The sequence below is a fragment of the Salmo salar genome, chromosome ssa01 (assembly GCF_905237065.1).
Source record: "Salmo salar chromosome ssa01, Ssal_v3.1, whole genome shotgun sequence".
In the NCBI taxonomy this organism is placed as follows: Eukaryota; Metazoa; Chordata; class Actinopteri; order Salmoniformes; family Salmonidae; genus Salmo; species Salmo salar.
In genome coordinates, this window is record NC_059442.1 from 136,897,203 (window position 1) to 136,917,447 (window position 20,245).

The 20,245-nt window shown below is 43.9% G+C and overlaps 2 protein-coding genes across 5 annotated transcripts in view; both read left to right on the forward strand.

Annotated features, from left to right (window-relative positions):
* Window positions 1–219: 219 nt before the first annotated feature.
* Window positions 220–9,517, forward strand: tmem230a (transmembrane protein 230a). Of its 2 annotated transcripts, XM_014132195.2 has the most exons (5): window positions 226–423; window positions 679–702; window positions 4,419–4,533; window positions 4,700–4,822; window positions 9,030–9,517. In XM_014132195.2, the coding sequence occupies exons 3-5, from the start codon at window positions 4,432–4,434 to the stop codon at window positions 9,168–9,170; spliced, it is 366 nt and encodes a 121-aa protein (XP_013987670.1). In that variant the 5' UTR covers window positions 226–423; window positions 679–702; window positions 4,419–4,431; the 3' UTR covers window positions 9,171–9,517. The 2 variants fall into 2 exon arrangements, with proteins under 2 accessions (XP_013987679.1, XP_013987670.1); XM_014132204.2 differs by lacking the exon at window positions 679–702 and having other exon boundaries at window positions 220–423.
* Window positions 9,518–10,790: 1,273 nt separating this feature from the next.
* The window catches only part of igsf9a (immunoglobulin superfamily, member 9a), a 30,847-nt gene continuing 21,392 nt past the window's right edge, over window positions 10,791–20,245 (forward strand). For 2 of the 3 annotated variants that reach the window (XM_014132158.2, XM_014132181.2), the window contains exons 1-4: window positions 10,865–11,264; window positions 15,361–15,455; window positions 15,605–15,799; window positions 19,872–20,018. In XM_014132158.2, the coding sequence (XP_013987633.2) occupies window positions 15,395–15,455; window positions 15,605–15,799; window positions 19,872–20,018 (403 nt within the window). In that variant the 5' untranslated portion in view covers window positions 10,865–11,264; window positions 15,361–15,394. The other variant, XM_014132168.2, reaches the window with a different exon arrangement.

The following is a 20,245-nucleotide window of genomic DNA, read 5'->3' on the forward strand; positions in this document are numbered from 1 at the left end:
ATTTTGTTTTATTCATATAATCACATATTAGAGTTAGGAAAAAACATGTAGGGCTAGTCACCCAAGTTATTACAAAAGTAATTCAGTTTTGTTTACCATATTGCTTATTATACCACAAATTGTATAAAGAGGAGCCAGGAGTAGCGTGTCTATTTACTGTGCCCCTACCAATATGGCCGCTCGAGATTGTCTGTGAAACCATAGAAGGCTGTACGTTGGTGACCAATTCTTGCGCGCGCAGCCACGAATACGGGAAAACAAGGAAGCAGACAGAGGGCTTGATGAAGTTCTGTAGATAGAAAACAAGTGAACAAAACACTCTAGCTATTTGAAAAGTCTATCACTACCGCGAAATGAGCATTTATTGGGGAAAATAGTTTTACGTTGATGTCACTTATTATTTTGTGTCCAGCAGTAATACAGGTGAGAGGTAATGTTTATTTAGCTAACAAGCTATGCCAGCTCATCAGGGGTGTATACCGCCGATTCGGTTATAAAACGTTTCTTAAACGGAAGCAAACGAAACGGGGAGGGGCCTACCTGAATTTGTCGAATAGAAACAACTGTTTTGCTCCGTTTGCTTCCGTTTGGTTATTAATTGATAAACGCTTTCCGTGATGAATACACCCCCGTTGAATGTAGCTAGCTAACGTGACTGTCTGTCTGTTTTTCCCACAGAGGTCTTCCCCTGTGTTTGCAGAGGTACTGAATAATTTATCATTCCTCCATGCGGGTCACGACATCGCTCTCCCAGGGTGTCGGACCCCTGCTTCGTGGGCTTGTTGGCTTGGCTGAGCTTATGGCTTCCCTTTGTGACCGGTGTGATGGTGCCATCCCCCTGGGGATCCACATACCTCATGTATTTACTGCCTGGGTATGAGCCTGGCAGAATTGGAGGCCATGCGCGACTGGGTTGGCCGGGCTCAGGCTGGGGACGAGCTCCATCCATCAGGAGTGGTGCGGCAGTGAGCTGTTAGTCCCTCTACTGGGCCCAGTACCCCTCCCAGGAAGCATGGCCGGAGCCACCGCAAGCAGAGCCCATCTGTTGCCAGTCCTGGATGTGGGCATGAATCGGACCGCTGGGACCACCTTGAACGGAGGGTGCATGCCCTGCCTCAGGAGGTTGATAGCTTCGATGGCGATGTTCCCTGTTGACCAGTAATAGGCTGTTCCTGGGGGACGGTGCTGGCACTGTTGACCATGAGCGGGGCTGACAGGCCATCTGAAGCCGCCAACGGGGCTTCATCGCCCCCAGTGGCTCGAGGCTATGAGGAGCCTACTCACTTGGGTAACCACTGCACTGGACATCAACTGGTGGATGGCGATGACTCTCCATCTGTCCCCATCTCTGCTGAGTTCTGCGAGGTCTTGCAGGAGAGCTGGGCCTCTGCCAGTGCGGAACCCATGACTGAAGGCGGGACCCCCCAGAGTCTTTGATGCGGACTTGAAAGCCACATATGGCCCTCAGCTCTCTTGGCTGCCTTACCAACGCGGCCATGCTGCTGCAGGACTACCTGCAGACTCTGTTTTTCTGGCTGCAAGAGGGCACATAGGAGCTCCTCCAGGAAGTGATGGAGGTGTCTTGCCTGCTTTCCCTGCTCCAGCGGGATGTGGCCCGCGCCAACGGACGGGCAACGGTGCAGGTGGTTACCTCCCAGCGCCATCTCTGGCTGGCCCAATCGCGTCTGCCAGCTGCTCTCCAGAGCACATTTGCCACTCACTCCATCACCCCAGGACTGATGACATTCTAGAGCAGACTGATAAGGTTCGTAGGGACTGGGAGACCCTGAGATGGTTCATGCCGCCGCCTCAGGCCCTGGGTCCAAGGCAGACGGACCGTCGCCACCCACCTGCACCTGAACGACGGTGGGGTCCCTCTCCCGCCCAATCGCCTCGTGCTAAGGACCGAAAGCGGGGATGGGCACAGCGTGCGGTGAAGCAACAGCCTGTTTTTCCCACACGGGTCTTCCCCGGTTTTTGCAGAGGTACTGGGTAATTTATCCCTCACTGGGTTCCTATTCCTCCAAGCGGGTCACGACATAAGCTCTCCCAGGGCGTCAGACCCCTGCTTCATGGCCTTGTTGGTTTGGCTGAGCTTATGGCTTCCCTTTGTGACAGGTGTGATGGTGTTAACCGACACTGCCATTGGGACGTGCCTGGGAGACCTAGGCGCTCAGGGCACCAGAGGAGAGGCAGGACCCCTGACACACCCTTCCTCGGCCGCTTCTCTCGGTCTCAAAGGGCAAAGTGGGATGAGGGTGTGGAGTCCCCCTAGGTGTTGTCCACAATGCTCGAGGGGTACCAACTCCAATTTCGGTGCCGGCCCCCGTCCTTCAGGGGCCTTATGTCACCACGGTGGCCGACCCCCTGAAAACCCTGCAGCTGGAGATCTCCTCACTCCTGGACAAGTGAGAACAACAGATTGCTCTTTGTCTGCTATGGTGAGAGAGTCCTGGGGGCTGGGCTATCAAAGCAGAGGCTCTCACTGGATCGTGGACACGGTTACAACAGCGTACTGCCTGGCTGGCATGCCAGTGCTGGGATCTGTGGTGGCACATTCAACACGAGGTGTGACTGCGTCCTGGGCTCTACTGAGACGAGTGCCCCTCGCTGAGATCTGTGTTGTGGCCAGCTGGGTTTCCTCTTGCACCTTTACTAGGTACTATCGGGTAAATGTGGCACCTCCCTCTGCGGTTGGTTCAGCGGTCCAGGGCATCGCCTCCCTTTCGGGGGACTATGGTGGGACCCCCCCACCCATTGACAGCCCCTGCGGCTCAGTCCCACTCTGGGACTTTGCCGCTGGCTGGCCAGGTCCCTCTAGCGTCGACTAATCTGGTACGGGTATACCAAACATAACAAAGGTTACATAAAGGTTACATATGTAACCATGGTTATGTGAGCTATATGGATCACTCCAATCCTCTACGGCGCCTCAAAAATGATGTCGAGAACGTGTGTCGCGGCCATGGGGTCTATATATAGGTGTGGACCCCAGCCGTGACACCGGTGTACACGGGAGTAAATATCAATATATTGGAGGGATCCATATAGCTCACATAACCGTGGTTACATACGTAACCTTCAATTTTTGCCCTCCCGCGTCACTTAATACACAGAAGAGCTCCACTAAACATAAAATCATATGGTTTCTCCGCCTTTCTGTGACCACCGATAACTTCAGAACAAAGTTGACTACAAATACAGTTCACAATGTCTTTTGCAATTGATACAAACGAAGACGTATAAAAAGATGATTCAAATGAAAACAGATGACTGCATTAAAATATAAATACATTAGACTTATAGGCATATTTCAATCATATTGCAATTTATTTAATGTTGAATCAATTGCTTTTATATTTAGCTACTTGTAGGCTACTTACTGTCTGTAATTTGTCTCAATATATTTCATGATGTGTAGCCTAACGTGCACAATTTGGCAAATCTTAATTTAGTACATTATTATAATGTAAGAATTAGAATAGCCTCCTCAATATGTGCAGCCATAGGTGATAACTTTCATTGTGGAATAATTATAATGTTCACGTAAGATTTAAATGGGGAAAGCTGATCCGAGAGCAGCGTTGCATTTTTTTTGACTCTATCAGTATCGACACATGCCTCAAAGACACTTATAGTGAACGTTCTCTTTGCGTGGTGTTGGGGCATCGTTAAAACGCTCGTAAACGAGCCTAAATTCCATCGCTATCGGGAAATCCGGGCCCAGGGTTGTATTCATTACGTCTTGCAACAGAAACCGTTTACCATTTTAAGAACCAAACTGAAGCAAACAGAACGGATTTTTTTTTTTTACTCGTCATCACACGCTGCTGCTACTGTTATTTTATTCCTAGTTATATGTACAGTATACCTCAATTACCTCATACCCCTGCACATTGATTCGGTACTGGTACCCATATATAGCCAAGTTATTGTTACTCGTTTATTTATTATTACGTGTTTTACTTTTATATTAGTTCTCTATTTTATTTCTCTCTGCATTGTTGGGAAGAGCACGTAATTAAGTATTTCACTGTTAGTCCTCACCAGTTTTTTACGAAGCATGTGACAAATACATTTGATTTGAAACGGGGAGGGACCTACCTGAATTTGTCCAATAAACTCGTTTTCATTGCAAAACGTTTTCTGTTTGGAGTAATAAACCGTTTCTGATGCTAAATGTTTTGCAACAGAGTTGGCGTAATGAATATACCTGCAGTGCCTAGCCTCCAAGTTGTGTGCCTGTAGCGACTAGCTAGTTACTCTGTCTGTACAGTACTTAGCTAGCTATAGCTACTTATGTAAGTTATAACTAGCTATGCATATATCGCTTTCTGGACACTAAGTTATATGGTCTATATGAGTTTGCATGTTATTTGAATGCCATTGAAGTTGTCGCCTTCTCCATCCTGACACAGCCCCTGTCTTGTAATGATGCCTGCACGCAGCACTGTTGCTGGTGGTGGGGTATCCAGTAACAAAGTTAAGTATTCAAGACTAGCTGGCGATGAGGATGGCTACATTGACTTGCAGGTGAGACACAGACAACCGGATGTTGCATTACATGCATATCTCTCTAACCTCCCAACCACCTATAGTTAAGCCTTTTTGGGTAATCTCTGTCATATCACATATCATTGTAACCTGTGGTTGTCTTGGTTATTATGAATCCAATCTTTTTACCTTTTATACCAAACAGTTCAAGAAAAGCCCTCCCAAAGTTCCCTACAAGGCTATTGCCCTGGCTACATTCCTCTTCCTGATTGGCTCCTTACTGATTGTAATCGGTGCGCTTCTCCTTGCAGGATCTATAGAAGTTTCGGTGAGTAGCTCACAGACATACATACACTACATAGCCAAAAGTATGTGGGCACCTGCTCGTCAAACATCTCATTACAAAATCATGGAGTTGGTCACCCCTTTGTTGCTATAACAGCCTCCATTCTTCTGGTAATGCTTTCCACTAGATGTTGGAACATTGCTGCGGGGACTTGCTTCCATTCAGCCACGGGCATTAGTGAGGTCGGGCACTGATGTTGGGCGATTGGGCCTGGCTCGCAGTCGGTGTTCCAATTCATCCCAAAGGTGTTCGATGGGGTTTAGGTTGGGGCTCTGTGCAGGCCAGTCAAGTTCTTCCACATCAATCTCGACAAACCGTTTCTGTATGGACCTCGCTGTCCATGTGGGCATTGTCATGCTGAAACAGGAAAGGGTATAGCTGAATTAGCCGAATCCACTCACTTGAAGTGGTGTCCACATACTTTTGGCCATGTAGTGTATATGACGTCATTGCAGTAGCTTGACTACATAAAACAACGGTGCCCTTTGGTGGGCTGATATCCTGGCTTGAAAGAAACAATCAGCAGCAACATCACCTACAGTATTATGTGATGACTTTGAAATTGTCCAGCTCCTCTACACTGCGTGCACAATTATTAGGCAAGTGAGTATTCTGATCTTATCATTGTTTCTATTCACATTTTCGAACTCCAAACCATATAAACTTGAATGCTTATTGGATTTAATCATTTTCAGGTGATATGTATTTGTGTAATGAGGGAGGGTGTGGCGAAAGTGAATAACACCTTATATCAAGGTGTGCATAATTATTAGGCAGCCTCATTACCTCAGGTAAAATGGGCCAAAAAAGAAATTTAACTGACTGAAAAACCAAAAATGTAAAATGCCTTTCAGACGGATGCGACACTCTTTAAATAGCTAAACTATTGAGGTGTGACCACCGGACATTCAAACGTTTTGTTGCGAATAGTCAACTGGGGGCGCAAAAAACGCATGGGGAAGAAAAGGCGCAAATTAACTGCAAAAGACTTGAGAAGAATTAAACATCAAACTACCAGGAACCCATTATCCTCCAGTGCCACCGTATTCCAGAACTGCAACCTACCCGGAGTGTTCAGAAGTACAAGGTGTCAAGTGCTCAGAGACATGGCCAAGGTCAAGAAGACTGAAACAAGACCACCACTGAATTAGATTCACAAGTTGAAGCGTCAAGATTGGGCAAAGAAATACCTGAAGACAGATTTTTCAAAGGTTTTATGGACAGATTAAATGAAAGTGACTCTTGATGGACCAAATGGATGGGCCCGTGGCTGGATCAGTAATGGACACAGGGCACCACTTTGAGTCAGGTGCCAGCAAGGTGAAGGAGGGGTACTGGTATGGGCTGCTATCATTGAGGATGAGGTAGTTGGACCTTTTCGGGTTGAAGATGGACTGAAACTCAACTCCCAAACCTACTGCCAGTTTCTGGAAGATTCTTTCGTCAAACAGTGGTACAGGAAGAAGTCCTCAGCATTCTAGAAGGCCATGATCTTTATGCAGGACAATGCTCCATCACATGCATCCAAGTACTCCACTGCTTGGCTAGCCAGCAAGGGCCTCAAAGATGCCTGAATAATGACCTGGCCCCCTTCCTCACCTGACTTCAATCCTATTGAGAACTTGTGGGCCCTTCTCAAACGTGAGATTTACAGTGATGGAAGACAATACACCTTTTTGAGCAGCATTTGGGAGGCTGTGGTTGCTGCTTCAGTGAAAATTGATCGTGAACAGATCAAGAAACTGACAGACTCCATGGATGGAAGGCTCATGGCAGTTATTGAAAATAAGGGTGGCTATATTGGTCACTGAATATTTTTGAAAGGCCAAAAATGTTATAATTGTCATTTTGTGATACTTATCTGTTACACTTACTCTAAAAATGGAGAATAAACAAGTGAGTTGAGAGAAATTATTTTTGTAATTTAGTGCCTAATAATTCTACACACTAATAGTTGCCTAATAATTGTGCACACTTATATATTTTCCTGAGAAAGACAAAACTCACTTTTCCTTTGTTAAACATTCAGGTTTGAGGTTCAATAACATTTTGGATTGACTGAGAGCATTGTGTTTGTTCAACAATAAAATGAATCCCGAGGAATACAATTTGCCTAATAATTGTGCACGCAGTGTATAAAAACAAAGTAATCTATCGTTGGCCCAGATTCACACACACTGAGGCAAAAAAAGGTTGATCAAATTGGAATGAAGGCAGGATCTTCATTGAATTGCAATGAAGAGTGGGCATTCATTTCCTGATTCCGCTTTGTTCAAGTTTATTTGCCGCTAGTCTGTGAATCTGTGACTGACAGTAGGCTGTTTGAGATTGCGCAGATTGAAAATGTGTCAGCCTGAATGGCATGATGCGCTGTTCCAAGTTGTCAAATGAGGGTTTGTAAGGTCATGAAAAGCAATGGAAATTAATTTCATAATTGTTAATGTAATTCATGAAAACACACTTAAATATGATCAATCAATAAAAAAATGACATATCAGCCATTACATTTTTTAATTTAGCCTTTATTTAACTAGGCAAGTCAGTTAAGAACAAAGTCTTATTTACAATGACAGCCCACTGGCAAACACGCAGCACCACAGACAGGCACACCCTCCCCTAACCCAGACGACGCTGGGCCAATTGCGCGCTGCTCTATGGGACTGCCGATCACGGCTGGTTGTGATATAGTCCGGTATCGAACCAGGGTCTGTAGTGACGCCTCTAGTACTGCAATGCAGTGCCTTAGACCGCTGCGCCACTCGGGAGCCCTTATTAGAATGACCCTTCAGTGCCTGTCTGTGGTGCTGCGTGTTTGCCAGTGGGCTGTTGCCCGTGGAGACAGAGCGCGACATTTCAGCAGCAAATATAAAATGACAGACAGACTAACTAGATCACCAATTCAAAACAACTTGTAGCAGTTCTCACTACTTAATTATAGCTAACTAATCATTCATTTCATTGTTGCCTTTTCACCAGCACTGTAGAGCCTAAATAAAAGCTGGGATTCCCCTCTATTACACAGTAACCATGTAATTACGACAACGTAAAACATATTCTAAGAATAGCCTAATTAACAAATAACTTGCTGTGCATAAACATGTATAGTTGGATACATTGCTTTGAAGTAGCATACCTTGTCCATTTGATCCATGATTTGTTGAATGAGGGAATCATTTTATGAAGACAAGTATTTGTTTGTAATGTTGAAAAGCCTGCACACCCAGGAGCTCTCCAGATGGAGGGTTGACCACATGCTGACAATGTGTGACTAACAGTGCAGATCTATGTGGGGTGCTAAGTGCCTTGATCAAGGGCAAAACGGCAGGATGTGGTTGGTCTACATGGGATCACACAGCAGCCTTCCATTCAAAATGCTTACTTTCTCATGTAGGCTATAGTCATGAAAATTTTGTTAAAAGTCATGAAAAATGTGTATAAACCATTAACAGTGAATAATCAGGTCTCTATAGCATAATGTCATTTGTGAATTTTGGTGGACATAGTCTAATGAACCGACTTGGAAAAAGACAGCTCCTGCACTACTTCCATCCCAAGTCATGCACTGTACAATACTATAATGTAATTGTAAAAGACAATGGCAGGTTATTCATCGCTTTCCTCTTCAGGAACATCCTAAAGGGGATCAATGTATCAGGTCTCCTAGGTTCCTCTACCACCTGGCTGATTGAGCTTGAAGTGTACTCCTTTCCTGGGTGTCTGTGCATTTCACATTCCCCACCCATGTAGATCAGTGACCATTCAATTCCAGATATTTTAAGAGTTTTCATCTCAACAGTGTGTGTGCGCATAACATTAAAAAAAAAACTAAATTAAAACCGATTTACATCATTGCATGCGATGAAACATGTAGTACTGTATGTGGTCATCAGTGTCCATTTCTAGCACACTCTCTCTAGTGTGACATCACTTGGAGAATAAATGCTGTGTGTGTTGACTGGCCATGTGGGGGTCAGTATGCCTACATAGTGCTTCCTCTTACAGCCCTGCCTTGTCAGAGGGTTGTAGTGTGGTGTTGTGTGATACATATGTGCCAAATTGTAATTTGATGGATAGAGTGCCTGTATCTGTGTGTGTGCGTGCCTCTCTGTGAAAGATACTGAAACACAGGCTAATTCGTTAATCAGGCACTGATTGTGATACATAGACTAAATAGGCAATTATCTTTCAGCACCCGGACCGTACAGTTCCAGTCCTCATCATTGGGATCCTTGTGTTCCTTCCTGGATTCTACCATTTACGAATTGCCTACTACGCCTCCAAGGGTTACCGCGGATACTCCTATGATGACATTCCAGACTTTGACGACTGAGCCACCCTTTTGCTCCTCTTAGCTGCATGAGACTGTTTCATTTACCTCGAGTATCTCCCAGACTGAGAAACAGCATCACCAAGTGGCTTAACTTTACTCTCTTTGTTTTATTGCATATCACATGTGCAATGCGACTGTGGCTTTGGCTTTAAACTTAACAGTATTTATTACTGATAGAGTATTATAGATTATGCAAGAGTTTAAGATATGCAAGGCCTGTTATATATTTATGTCATGACTAACTGTTTGTAATGCTCTCTAAAGATGTGTGATTGGTTGTAAAAGTTTACGTCACATATTTATGATAATAATAAAATAAACGATCCAAATGCATGGCTTTATACAAATACGTTATTTTTTTGCATCTTTATTTTTTCAATTAAAATAGGAAAAATTATACTTACCTTCATTTCTTGATAAACATGCTACTTGCAGGATGCATAGAGTGTCTTGCTAGATTGCACTAATGCACCTCATTTAGTCTTGTTTGAATGTCCTTTTGTTTTCAAGATTTTAAGCTGCAAGTAGCTCGTAAGCTTATACACTGAGTGTACATAACATTATAAACACCTGAACTTTTCATGACATCGCTTTCACCTGGTCAGTCTATGATCCATTTATTGATGTCACGTGTTAAATCCACTTCAATCAGCGTAGATGAACGGGAGGAGACAGGTTAAAGAATGACTTGAGACAATTGAGGCATAGATTGTGTTTGTGCCATTCAGAGGGTGAATGGGTAAGACAATATTTATGTGCCAGGGTAACCGGTTTGTGTCAAGAACTGCAACGCTTCTGGGTTTTTCACTCAACAATTTCCCGTGTCCGCCACCGAAATAACATCCAGCCAACTTGACGCAACTGTGCAACTCAATATTAGCAAGGTGTTTTGTAGTCAGTGTAGGTCTTTGCAATATCAGGATTTTACTGAGACTATAATTTGTCGAAGTGCCCCCTCTTGTGGTCTCAATCGAAACGTTTTTTATGACCTGCCCCTGTTCTGGAATAATAGCTTGAAGAAATATTCCCATATCATCTATTGAAATATTTTTGGGCCAAATCTTTGTAATAGAATGGGAAATATTATTTACAATAATCGGTAATGTGCTAAAATGCATTTGCACCAGGCTTCATTACTGTCAGGCAAACTGGAATAGCCTGCAGTTGTTTTTCCAATGGAAATATAATTTTCATAAAATAAAAGCATACATTTTGTGTGGATATTAAATTATTCTACTAGTGTAGCCTATTTTTCATTCAGTCTAATTTCACATATCTTTAATAGTTTATTTATTTGATAAGTTAGTTTTAGTCCATGCAGGAGAGCAACAGGTTGTATCACAACCGGCGGTGATTGGGAGACCCATCGGGCGGCGCACAACTGGACCACGTCGTCCGGGTTTGGTCGGGCCAGACAGTCATTGAAAATAAGAATTTGTTCTTAACTGACTAGCCTAGTTAAAAATAAATAAATAAACATTCAGTTCAAAGAAGGCCAACAAAATACAAATTTAAACTACACACGAACGTGCTAAAAAGGAGAAGAGACTGGAAAGTAAAAAGCACAATTGGTTCAAACCTTTTTCTAAAATTGTGCGTGCGTGCATGCAAGCGCTTGCCTGCGCGTGTGTGGGAGAGCGGGAGAGAGAGGGGGAGGTGATTGGTCAACCAAGCGGCTCAATGAAGAGGTGAGAGTAGAAACCTTCGCTACCGAGCATCAAATGTGCAGGGAAAGTTATTCTGTGCTTTTTAGGGGACTTTCTAACCTTGGAAGTATCGTAAATCTTCGTATACATGTTGGATATTACAGAGGAAATATGATGGATATACAACGCGTCTAGCAACTGTGTTTGAGAATTCAGCGCAGAATGCGCCATCATTGACCTGCTTTAAATTGCATACACTATTCGATGTTTCAGTAAGGATCAGCAAGTCTGTTTTTAACTTGAAACAACATATTTGCCACCTGAGAATAACACGGTGAAACACCTGTAACTTTTGCACTGAGGACTAGAGGAATTACTGAAAGAATACTTCAGACTGACGCACTAAATGGAAATACAACCTGCCTTTATTTGCATTAGTGTAAAACAGGTAAATTGTATTTTGCTAACTCAATTTGTTCCCGGACAACTTCAAGATACATGTTTTTATCTCTTCTGTATGGCTTTTTAAATATTTATTAATAGAACCTTCTAGGCTTTAACCTGTTCAAGGACTCAAATGTGGGTCTTGACCTATCTCAAGTTATTTTACAAGCCAGTTCTTTTTGAGCATCTTTATTTTAGACTAACCTCGACCTTGTACCTGCTCTGATGTCGCAGACATGACAAACAGGGAACTGGGATACTTGTTTAAGAGACCACTGGGTTCATTGTACTCTGAGCCAGTGTTTGCAGTTGACTACCATGCCAGCCTCATATTTATTATTTATGCTCAGGTTTAAAGTCCTGAATCACTGGAGTCACGTGGAGTGAGGTGACTTTACTCTTGCCTAAGTAATTTAGGACACACAAGAAAAGTAATTGTATAACAGCCTATTGTAAAATATGTACTAGCATTGCTGTGAATAGGGGTTGTGGGGGTTATGTTAGTTTACTGTAGATTTGAACCACATACTCCAATCATATACCATTTGATGCTTTTATATTGAGTGAAAAGGGGTAAAAATAGGCTATAAGTGTCAACTGCATCGGTCATGATGGGATTCCAGCCCACTGTCAAGAGATCTACTGGTAACTCTCCTCCAAACAGATATGTGAGAATGTAATCATTTCCCTGATGATTTCTAGGTTCAGGGAAAACCGTCCCTTTTATTATGCTATTACTCAGAAGATGCCCATATACCTTGAGGCTTAGAGAATGAGAAGCCTAATTTGTTCTGAATAGAGCACAATATCTCACCTGTGGGGTTCTGAGTGCTTTGTTTTGACTAGGAACAACCAGTCCTCAAACCACTGCTCGCAGGATCAACCTGCATTAACAGGAGTGTGTAATACAGCTGCTTATCCAGTCACCTCTGATGATCACACAAAGACACCTTTAGAATCTCTTATTTTGCTTGTAGAACATTTCTACATCTCTGTGCAACAAACACATACACATTTACAGAGCTTCTAAAAATACTTTCATGCACGGCATCACTCAGAGGTGTGGGATCTTTGTGACCTCTCTTAATATTGCGGCCAATGCCTCACCCCCAAAACCCACATGTGATAGGCCTAACCTGTCTCTTCCATTTCACATGAATAGAATAAGAGTGAGAAAATCTCTCTCGCAACCATAGTGGCAATGGATGAGTTGGAATCTTTCCCTCTTAAATGCACATCTGGCCAAAGCCTCTATTTTAACAGCATCCAGAGCTTCCTCTCTAGCCAGTGTCCAGGCAGGGTTATGGCCGGGTTATAGAGCTAGGTGAATGGTTAAGTATTCTCTAGTGGCTACAAATCAATCGCTGCCCATTTCCCTGATTAAATGTAGTAATGCACGTAGTATTTCACCAGTAACCCTTTCACTGCCCTCCCTGCTTTCCTATATACTGATAAATCAAAGATAGGCATGTTGACTGGGGCTGTTGTTTTTGCTCTACAAACACTGCAGGAGCGTTGTGTTAACGTCGACACTGCTTATTGGAGGCAGGAAGTGTACTGAGGGAATTGCCCAGAGACCAGGCCTAGGTTGCCACGGTTAAAGAAGCTTCACAGCTTTCTCTGGCTCTGTCTCTCTCTCTCTGTTTCATTCTCTTAGTTATGGTTCAATAATGAGTAAACACCTTTATTAATTAGGCCTAACACTTAACCAAATGAAAAAAACAACAGCCTTTTCCCAATGTTTTCGGACCTTTCACTAGTTTACAACTACTTTCTCTCTCTCTCTCTCTCTCTCTCTCTCTCTCTCTCTCTCTCTCTCTCTCTCTCTCTCTCTCTCTCTCTCTCTCGCTCAACTATCCCAGTATTGACTATTGCTCTGGCTCTGTTTTTCCTCTTGCAGTGCTGTTCCTTTGAAGAGAGATGCAATCTTTGCTTGCTTTAACAAATCATGGTCGTAAAACTGTACATTCACTATGTATGGCTATTGCACCACCCAAATCACCTCCGTTGTCACAGTCCGATTGTACACTCAGGGCTTACTTTGCATTTAGATTAGGATTCAGATTAGGACATCTTAGAATGAGACAGACCTACAGCACAGATGGATTATGTCATCGGTCTCTTTATGAATGCTTAGTTGTCTCTTCTGTGTGGCTGGCCTCCAGAACAGATTATTCTATCTACCTGACCTCCATGCTGGAGAGAGACGGGCATTTAAAAAGCACTGGGAGTAGGGTTTCTTGGAGTAGGGTCTCTTGGGTATTAGTCCTTGTTCATTGTGAGCCAAATACTAGGACAGTAGGTTTGCTGCTTAACCACAGAAACACAGTCAGCCCTGTGTGTACACACCAAGCCCTTCTTACTGACCAGTCAAACCTTTCATCTTCTCTCTGTTTGGGAGGAAAGATAAGAGGCAGCTTGCTTAGTAATGCAATTGAAATAGAGTGACAACAGACGAACACACTCAAAATGGTTATTACCGTAGTACTAGAGACTTCCTTATGATACTCAATTTACAAGACAATCTTATTTAATTGCGTTTGTCATCTGGACTTTGTGCAAGAGAGTCCTGTAAAGTTTTATGGTGAGTGTCAATTTGTACGTAGCCTATGACCTATTTGCAATTGTGTCACCAGGGTGAGTCTTGCTGCACGTATTCAGTTGGTCATTCAGGGAGTGGTCACTGTTGACCTTTTTCTCTCTCTCTCTAATACCGACAGTGAAGACCCATAGAAAATTACTTTCTATACATACTCAACTGTACTTATGCACTATTTACTATTGATACTTTTTACATTTCAATGCATTCAATATTTTTCATTGAAGTTAAAATGCATTTTGAATTGCTATGAAATCCTCTTCAGCTTGATTGCAGCTCTCTTTGGTGGACTTGTTGATTTGTGGGTGTATGCGTAGGATGACACGTGTCCGTGGGATTTGGTGAGTGCCGCTGCTCCCTCTAAGAATAGCCTTTGCTCTTGCGGTCTGCAGTGGCTCTAATTAACTTAGCGTAATAAGCTGGCATTAGTGGTGTGTGGTAAAGCGTGCTGGGGATGGAGTGTTGAGTGGAGTATTAGCCCGTTAAATCGCTCCCTCACACAAGCACGCCACACACGTCTTATGTGGTTAAGGACTCCAGCAAAGCAATCCGTCTATCTCTAGCTCTATGGAGGCATAGTGTAGGACGGGGTAGGCAACTAGATACAGCCGTGGGCCAATTTCTTTCAGAGTGGATGGTCGTCGGGGCAGAACGTAATTATAATACATTTATACACTGCAAATTGACCACAACTAAGCCCAAAAATAGATTGTATTTGAAAATAGCAATAACTTCATACCTTGATTACATTGAGACACGATCATAGATGTCTCTTTTTTATTAGAGGGGTATACTTGGGAACAGATATCCTAAATTAAACAATTTCTTTGCAGAATTCCAGGTGATTTGACCAAAAACTGGGGGGCCCCCCAAAAATTGTTTGCAGTCCGGTTTTGGCACACAGGCCGCCTGTTGCTGACTCTTGCTGTAGGGTTACTGTATAAGTTATAATAGTAGAGGTAAGCTCTGACTTTTCCCCTCCTAACTGGAAACCTTCATCATGGATTTAAGGTGGATCATAAAAACATGCACAATATCGTCTTTGACCTGCTTGAAGTAGCCTACTGCCAGCTTTATGCCACCAGTGACTGATGCACCACATGCAGTACAGTACTGCTGGCTGCTGTGTATCTGCTGACAGCCAACAAGTTCACTAAGCTCTCGGAGAAAACCACACTGATTCTTACTGGAGCTGGTCAGGTGCTCTGCATAACTGACTCTGTAGATTTATGTGACATTTAATGGGCATTGAAGTTATGAGAACCATGTAGGCTGGGAGGGTTTTGGCAGGGTTGTCTGTTGGATATCCGTTTGCGAAATGATATTTGGTGAATTCCAATCTTTAGAAAGGTACTTTAAGAAATCTAAACACATCTTCCATATGTCTATAAGCTAGACACAACTGTCAGTTCTCTCTTGCCCACTAGTTTGGAGAGAGGTGACAGGTGTCTGTTTTGTTTGCAAGATGCAATGTGTGACAAGTGTGTATTTTTGTCAACAGATCAAGTATGCTGGAGGCTGTTTGACTGGCAGCTATGGGACCAAAGAGAGACTCTTTTCTGGATGTTACCATGGTGACGGCACTATGCCTTCTGTGTGAGTGGAGTACTTAATGCTTTCCCTCTGTAATGAACTCTCTGTCATTCGCTCTCTCCACAGCCACATCCATACCTGTCCCTACATTCAGCCATTTCCCTCAGCAGGATTATAATAATGCTTATGTCTTTTTTTGTTGACCCTCATAGGGGTCACTCACGGTCAGAAGCCAGAGGTGCGTGCCAAGGTAGGGGGTGTGGTGGAGATGGCGTGTAGACTGCCACTCCCTTACACGGGTGCGTCTGTGCCCCTGCACGTGGTGGAATGGGTGCGCCAGGGATTCGACATCCCAGTCCTGATCAAATTTGGAGTGTATGCTCCTCGGGTGCATCCCAACTACGAGGGTAAGTCCGTATTCAGCCCATCACAAGCTCAACTGGGATCTAATTTTACTGTGAGACTGTTTCATTTCAGCCCCCTGTCAGGTCCGTCTCAGCACTTTGGTATCATCTGTTGCCCAAGGCTGAGGTTTCCAGACCCAAAACAGTATTTTCCAGAGGCCTTGTCCATTAACACTGTCAAACCCCCTTTCCTACAGTAAAAGTCCATCCAGACTTCATTCTACCTATATCCTTCCTTAACAGCTATCTTCACTCAAAAAACAACAGTAACTTATCCCTTTGTCAGCTTCAGTCCTCCTAACTGCACCACACCCCAATGGTCTGTGTGAGCTGGGGGCTTTGTGTTCGTTGGTCCTCTCAGATTGCATCATGGTCTATTGTCCCCATTCCGCCCTAGGGTCAGAGAACAAAGGCAGTCTATGGGGAAAAGGGATCTTCAATAGAGCAGAAATACCTTTTGTGACGGCTTCTGTCCTTTAAAGTCTCAGACAAAGGGCTTGACGTGGACAGAGGGAGAGCATGTCTGTGTGTTTTAGGACGAACCTAACTAGAGGAAGATCTGTCTTCCAACGGGCCGGTGGGAGTGAGATTTGACCTCTCTCTGATCATTGGAATTTGTGCACGGGTGCAGTGCATTCAAATGTGTGTATTGGCTAGGGCTCAGAAATCACACTATACACCTGTTCAGCCAATTCGTATTAGAATGTTAGAGCGCCAGATGACACACCCATGGCAACCAGACAGGGAAATACGATAACCATACAGACGTATGGTAATAAAGTCACTCAGCAGTTTGTGATGAGAAGACTGAGTGAGGATTGAGTGAACTGAGTGAGGATTCACCTCAGGTCAATAAAAGACACTAGCTCTTTGTCTCTGTCCTTGAAGAAGAACCTCAGTAACGCCAATTATGGCCGATTTGAAGTTTTGCGCTGAATTGCAGCTTCACAAGGACAGGGACAGCAACATAAGCTTCCCAATAGTGGAGGAAGGGCAATACTGTTCAACCTATTAGGTAGATGGTGTGTTGACACTCTTCTCAGGTGTCTTTTGCTAGACAGCCAGGTTGACTCAGGGTTGTATTAGAGGCTCAATGTCTGCTTGTCATATCACACACGGTAACTACATAGACGTTACTCACCTGTTAGATCGACCTGTATTTAACCACATGTTTAACCTGCTTCCTGAATTCAAAATGTCTGTCTATTAAGACATTGACACTGCTGTAGAGCAGACCTGCTATAAAGCCATTCAGAGTAATATGACTTGGTGATGAGGCATCCGTTATCTCTCAATCTTCAGTGCTGTTCTTGCCAAAGAAAAAGCAAGAAAGTAAATCCCTCAAATGTATCTACGAAGCCCTTTTTACATCAGCAGATGTCACAAAGAGCTATACAGAAACCCAGCCTAAAACCCCAAACAGCAAGCAATGCAGATGTAGAAGCACGGTGGCTAGGAAAAACTCCCTAGAAAGGCAGGAACCTAGGAAGAAACCTAGAGAGGAGAAAGTCTGACTAATGTCCTCTGGATAGGTCAGCCCTCTCCCCTCTATTACGGAGGAGGAAGAGCTGAATGGGTCTTTTCAGTGTTTGTTGTGTATATAGAGCAGAGGGGAGGGAGAGCGCTGTGTAGAGAGAGAGAAGTGATCCGGAGAAGAGAGCAGGTTGTTAGTTCTGTACACACAGAAATGCTGATTCAGACCCCAGGAGAGAGAATAGTCAATGCTTTGGGAAATACAGCTGTATAAATACTGTGTAACATAATGATATCCTGTACTCTACATTACTACCAGAGTGTCTACAAAGCAAATCAAAAATACATAAAGAATATCCCCACTGTACTGGCCTGTATATTTTCCACCATCTATGGACCAGCATTGGCTCATATTACGATTATTAGGCTACTGACTGTTATATTGAATGACTAATATTTCATTAAGGCATGCCTACGGCTCCATAGCCGTTTCCAAGTCTCTGAGTTGGTAGCCGTTAGCCAAACTGTGATGATTCAAATATCAAATAATCACAGCGTCTCTTAACAGGAGAACAACATGCAGACATTAGGAACTGAAGGGTTTCAGGAGGTAACTCTATCTGCTTTCTTCTCTGACCGAAACTAGAATACCAGCGCCTGGGAAACACATGCCAAAGGGTGACGACATGTCTCAAGGAAGGGATGGGGACCATAGATTCTGAATTTCATATCCGTAGGCACTTGGAAAGTCCCATCAGCAACAAAACATATTCAGATATTTACACATGCAAAGCTGTGATATTAGATTGAAGGCAGCCTGTGTGCACGTTTAGCATAACTTAGTGATCCAGATCTAATCTGTTTGATTGTTGCCATTCATCTACAAATTAAAACATAACATTATATTGGGTTGTAGTGTATTGAAATAAGTGCATTATTTGAGCAGAGCCATTGTCATGCATCTGTGCTGTTAGTGTAGATGCTTTTCCGTTGGGCTGTCACCTGAGAGCTGAGGCCATTGAAGGATCAAACCTGGCTGGGCTTTGTCTAGTGATGCATTCAGAGCAATGGGGTGTGGTCCAATTTTTTGAGTTGCTGAACTGGACATCCAATGGAAACATATTATTATTATTAGTCACATCGGACTCAGATGTCCCACACTTGTATCTGAACTAATGGGTGTGGGAGAGAGCGTTGTCCTGGATTAAACACACAGAGACTGACATGGCAGTCAACAAAAACATCAGAGTGTCAAAAGAGAGGAGGGACCGGCAAGTGGAGAACGAGAGAAAGAGGGGGAGGAGTGGTAGCCTCGCGAGCAGCTTGATCCTGCGAGCTTACATGAATGGTTCGCTGCAGTGTTAATAAGTCTGGTATATACGAGGCTAGAGGAGTGGTGGAGGGGAGTGACATTTGGTGGTTGCAGAGAATGCCATGATGTGGGAGAATGGCTGCCAAAGAGGAGGCTCACTGGGCCAGTCTTGTGATTGTATTTAAATCAACAATGCCTTCACTGAAACCCCACTCTAAGCCCCACTAAACTCATTACAGAGTTGATTTGTTTGCATATGCAATACCGTGCCTGTGTTAGTGCATACGTGCGTGTCTCTCTCTCTCTCTCTCTCCTCTTGCTTTCTCTCTCTCCTCTTGCTTTCTCAATTTACATATTATTCAAATCTAGAGATGCATTTTTTTCATGTGAACCTTTTCAAATCACAACAGCGGTAGGTGATCCAATCCCTAGTGTGTGTGTGTTTGTGTGTGTTTGTGTGTGTTTGTGTGTGTGTGTGTATATGTGTGTGTGTGTGTGTGTGTGTGTGAGTGGGTATTTTGCTCTGACCGTGACCCATGTGGATTTAGCCCCCATTCCATTTGGAAAAGTAAACAGCATGTGATGTCATAGTCTGTTCCTCATCTGTTATCACAGCCACCACCCCTTTAACTGCAGTAGCTTCCTGATCCCCACTGTGGGCATAGAAACGGTCCCTCCCTGTCGCTGGAGACAAGGACTGTGGTTAATGATTATCTCAACACACCTCAATGACTCAATGTCACAAACACATTAGCGCTACAGTGTGATGCATGCTCGTGTTCTTGTAATGTCTTGTATGTTTATGCAGCAGCTGTATGTGTCTGGATATTCTCCTCAATGCTTCACTGTCTGTGAAGACCAGGCTTATCACGCTGCTAAACTGCACTGTTTCAGTTATTTAGTTACAAATATGGCTTTATTGAATAGCAAAAGAAATGACAACTTAAGAGAAATTGAGTGAGGGAGAGATACGCCACAGGGAAGGAGGGAGGGGTGAGTCAGCAAACACCATTGCCACAGGGTGCAGTCACCTGGCAACCAGGAGATAACATTTCAAAGCTCTCGATGACGATCCCAGTGTGTGTGTGTGTGTGCGCGCGCGCCTGTTTGATGTTTGGCAGTGAAGGCTATATCTGTAGGCAATTGAAGTATCATAGAACATTCCTATCAGTTGTAAAACACATTCTTTGTATTGAACCTCCCTGAAATTCCTCATTATTTCCAATGGTTTGATTGGTTCTGACCCTGTCTCGTGCCCTCTCACCCCTGTGTCCTCCCCTGTGTCTCCAGGCCGTGTGTCTCTGGTGAGGAATACTGTCTTGAGGGTGAAGGGGCTCCTCATAGAGGACCAGGGCCTGTATGAGTGTCGCATCCTCCTGCTGGACAAAACCACAGATGAGACCCGCAATGGCACCTGGACCCTGCTCTCTGTCACTGGTGAGAGGAGGGGCTTGTGATGGGGAGGGGCTTTATTTTAAGGCCATGCAGTCCTACTATCCTCATCGTACCCTATCATATCATATACACACACTCCCTCTGTCTCTCTGTGACCTCTCTCAACAAAACAAGACTGCTCAGACAAACACACCCATATAGGACACTTTCCTGCTAGGAAGACTTTTGGTGGGGTGAGAGAGGAGCAGGAGAGGCGCAGAGGCATTAGG

Coding starts and splice junctions, on each gene's coding strand:
- tmem230a (XM_014132204.2), top strand. CDS start 4,432: ATGATGCCTGCACGCAGCACTGTTGCTGGTGGTGGGGTATCCAGTAAC. Junction 4,534..4,699: donor ATGGCTACATTGACTTGCAG/GTGAGACACAGA, acceptor TATACCAAACAG/TTCAAGAAAAGCCCTCCCAA. Junction 4,823..9,029: donor CAGGATCTATAGAAGTTTCG/GTGAGTAGCTCA, acceptor ATTATCTTTCAG/CACCCGGACCGTACAGTTCC.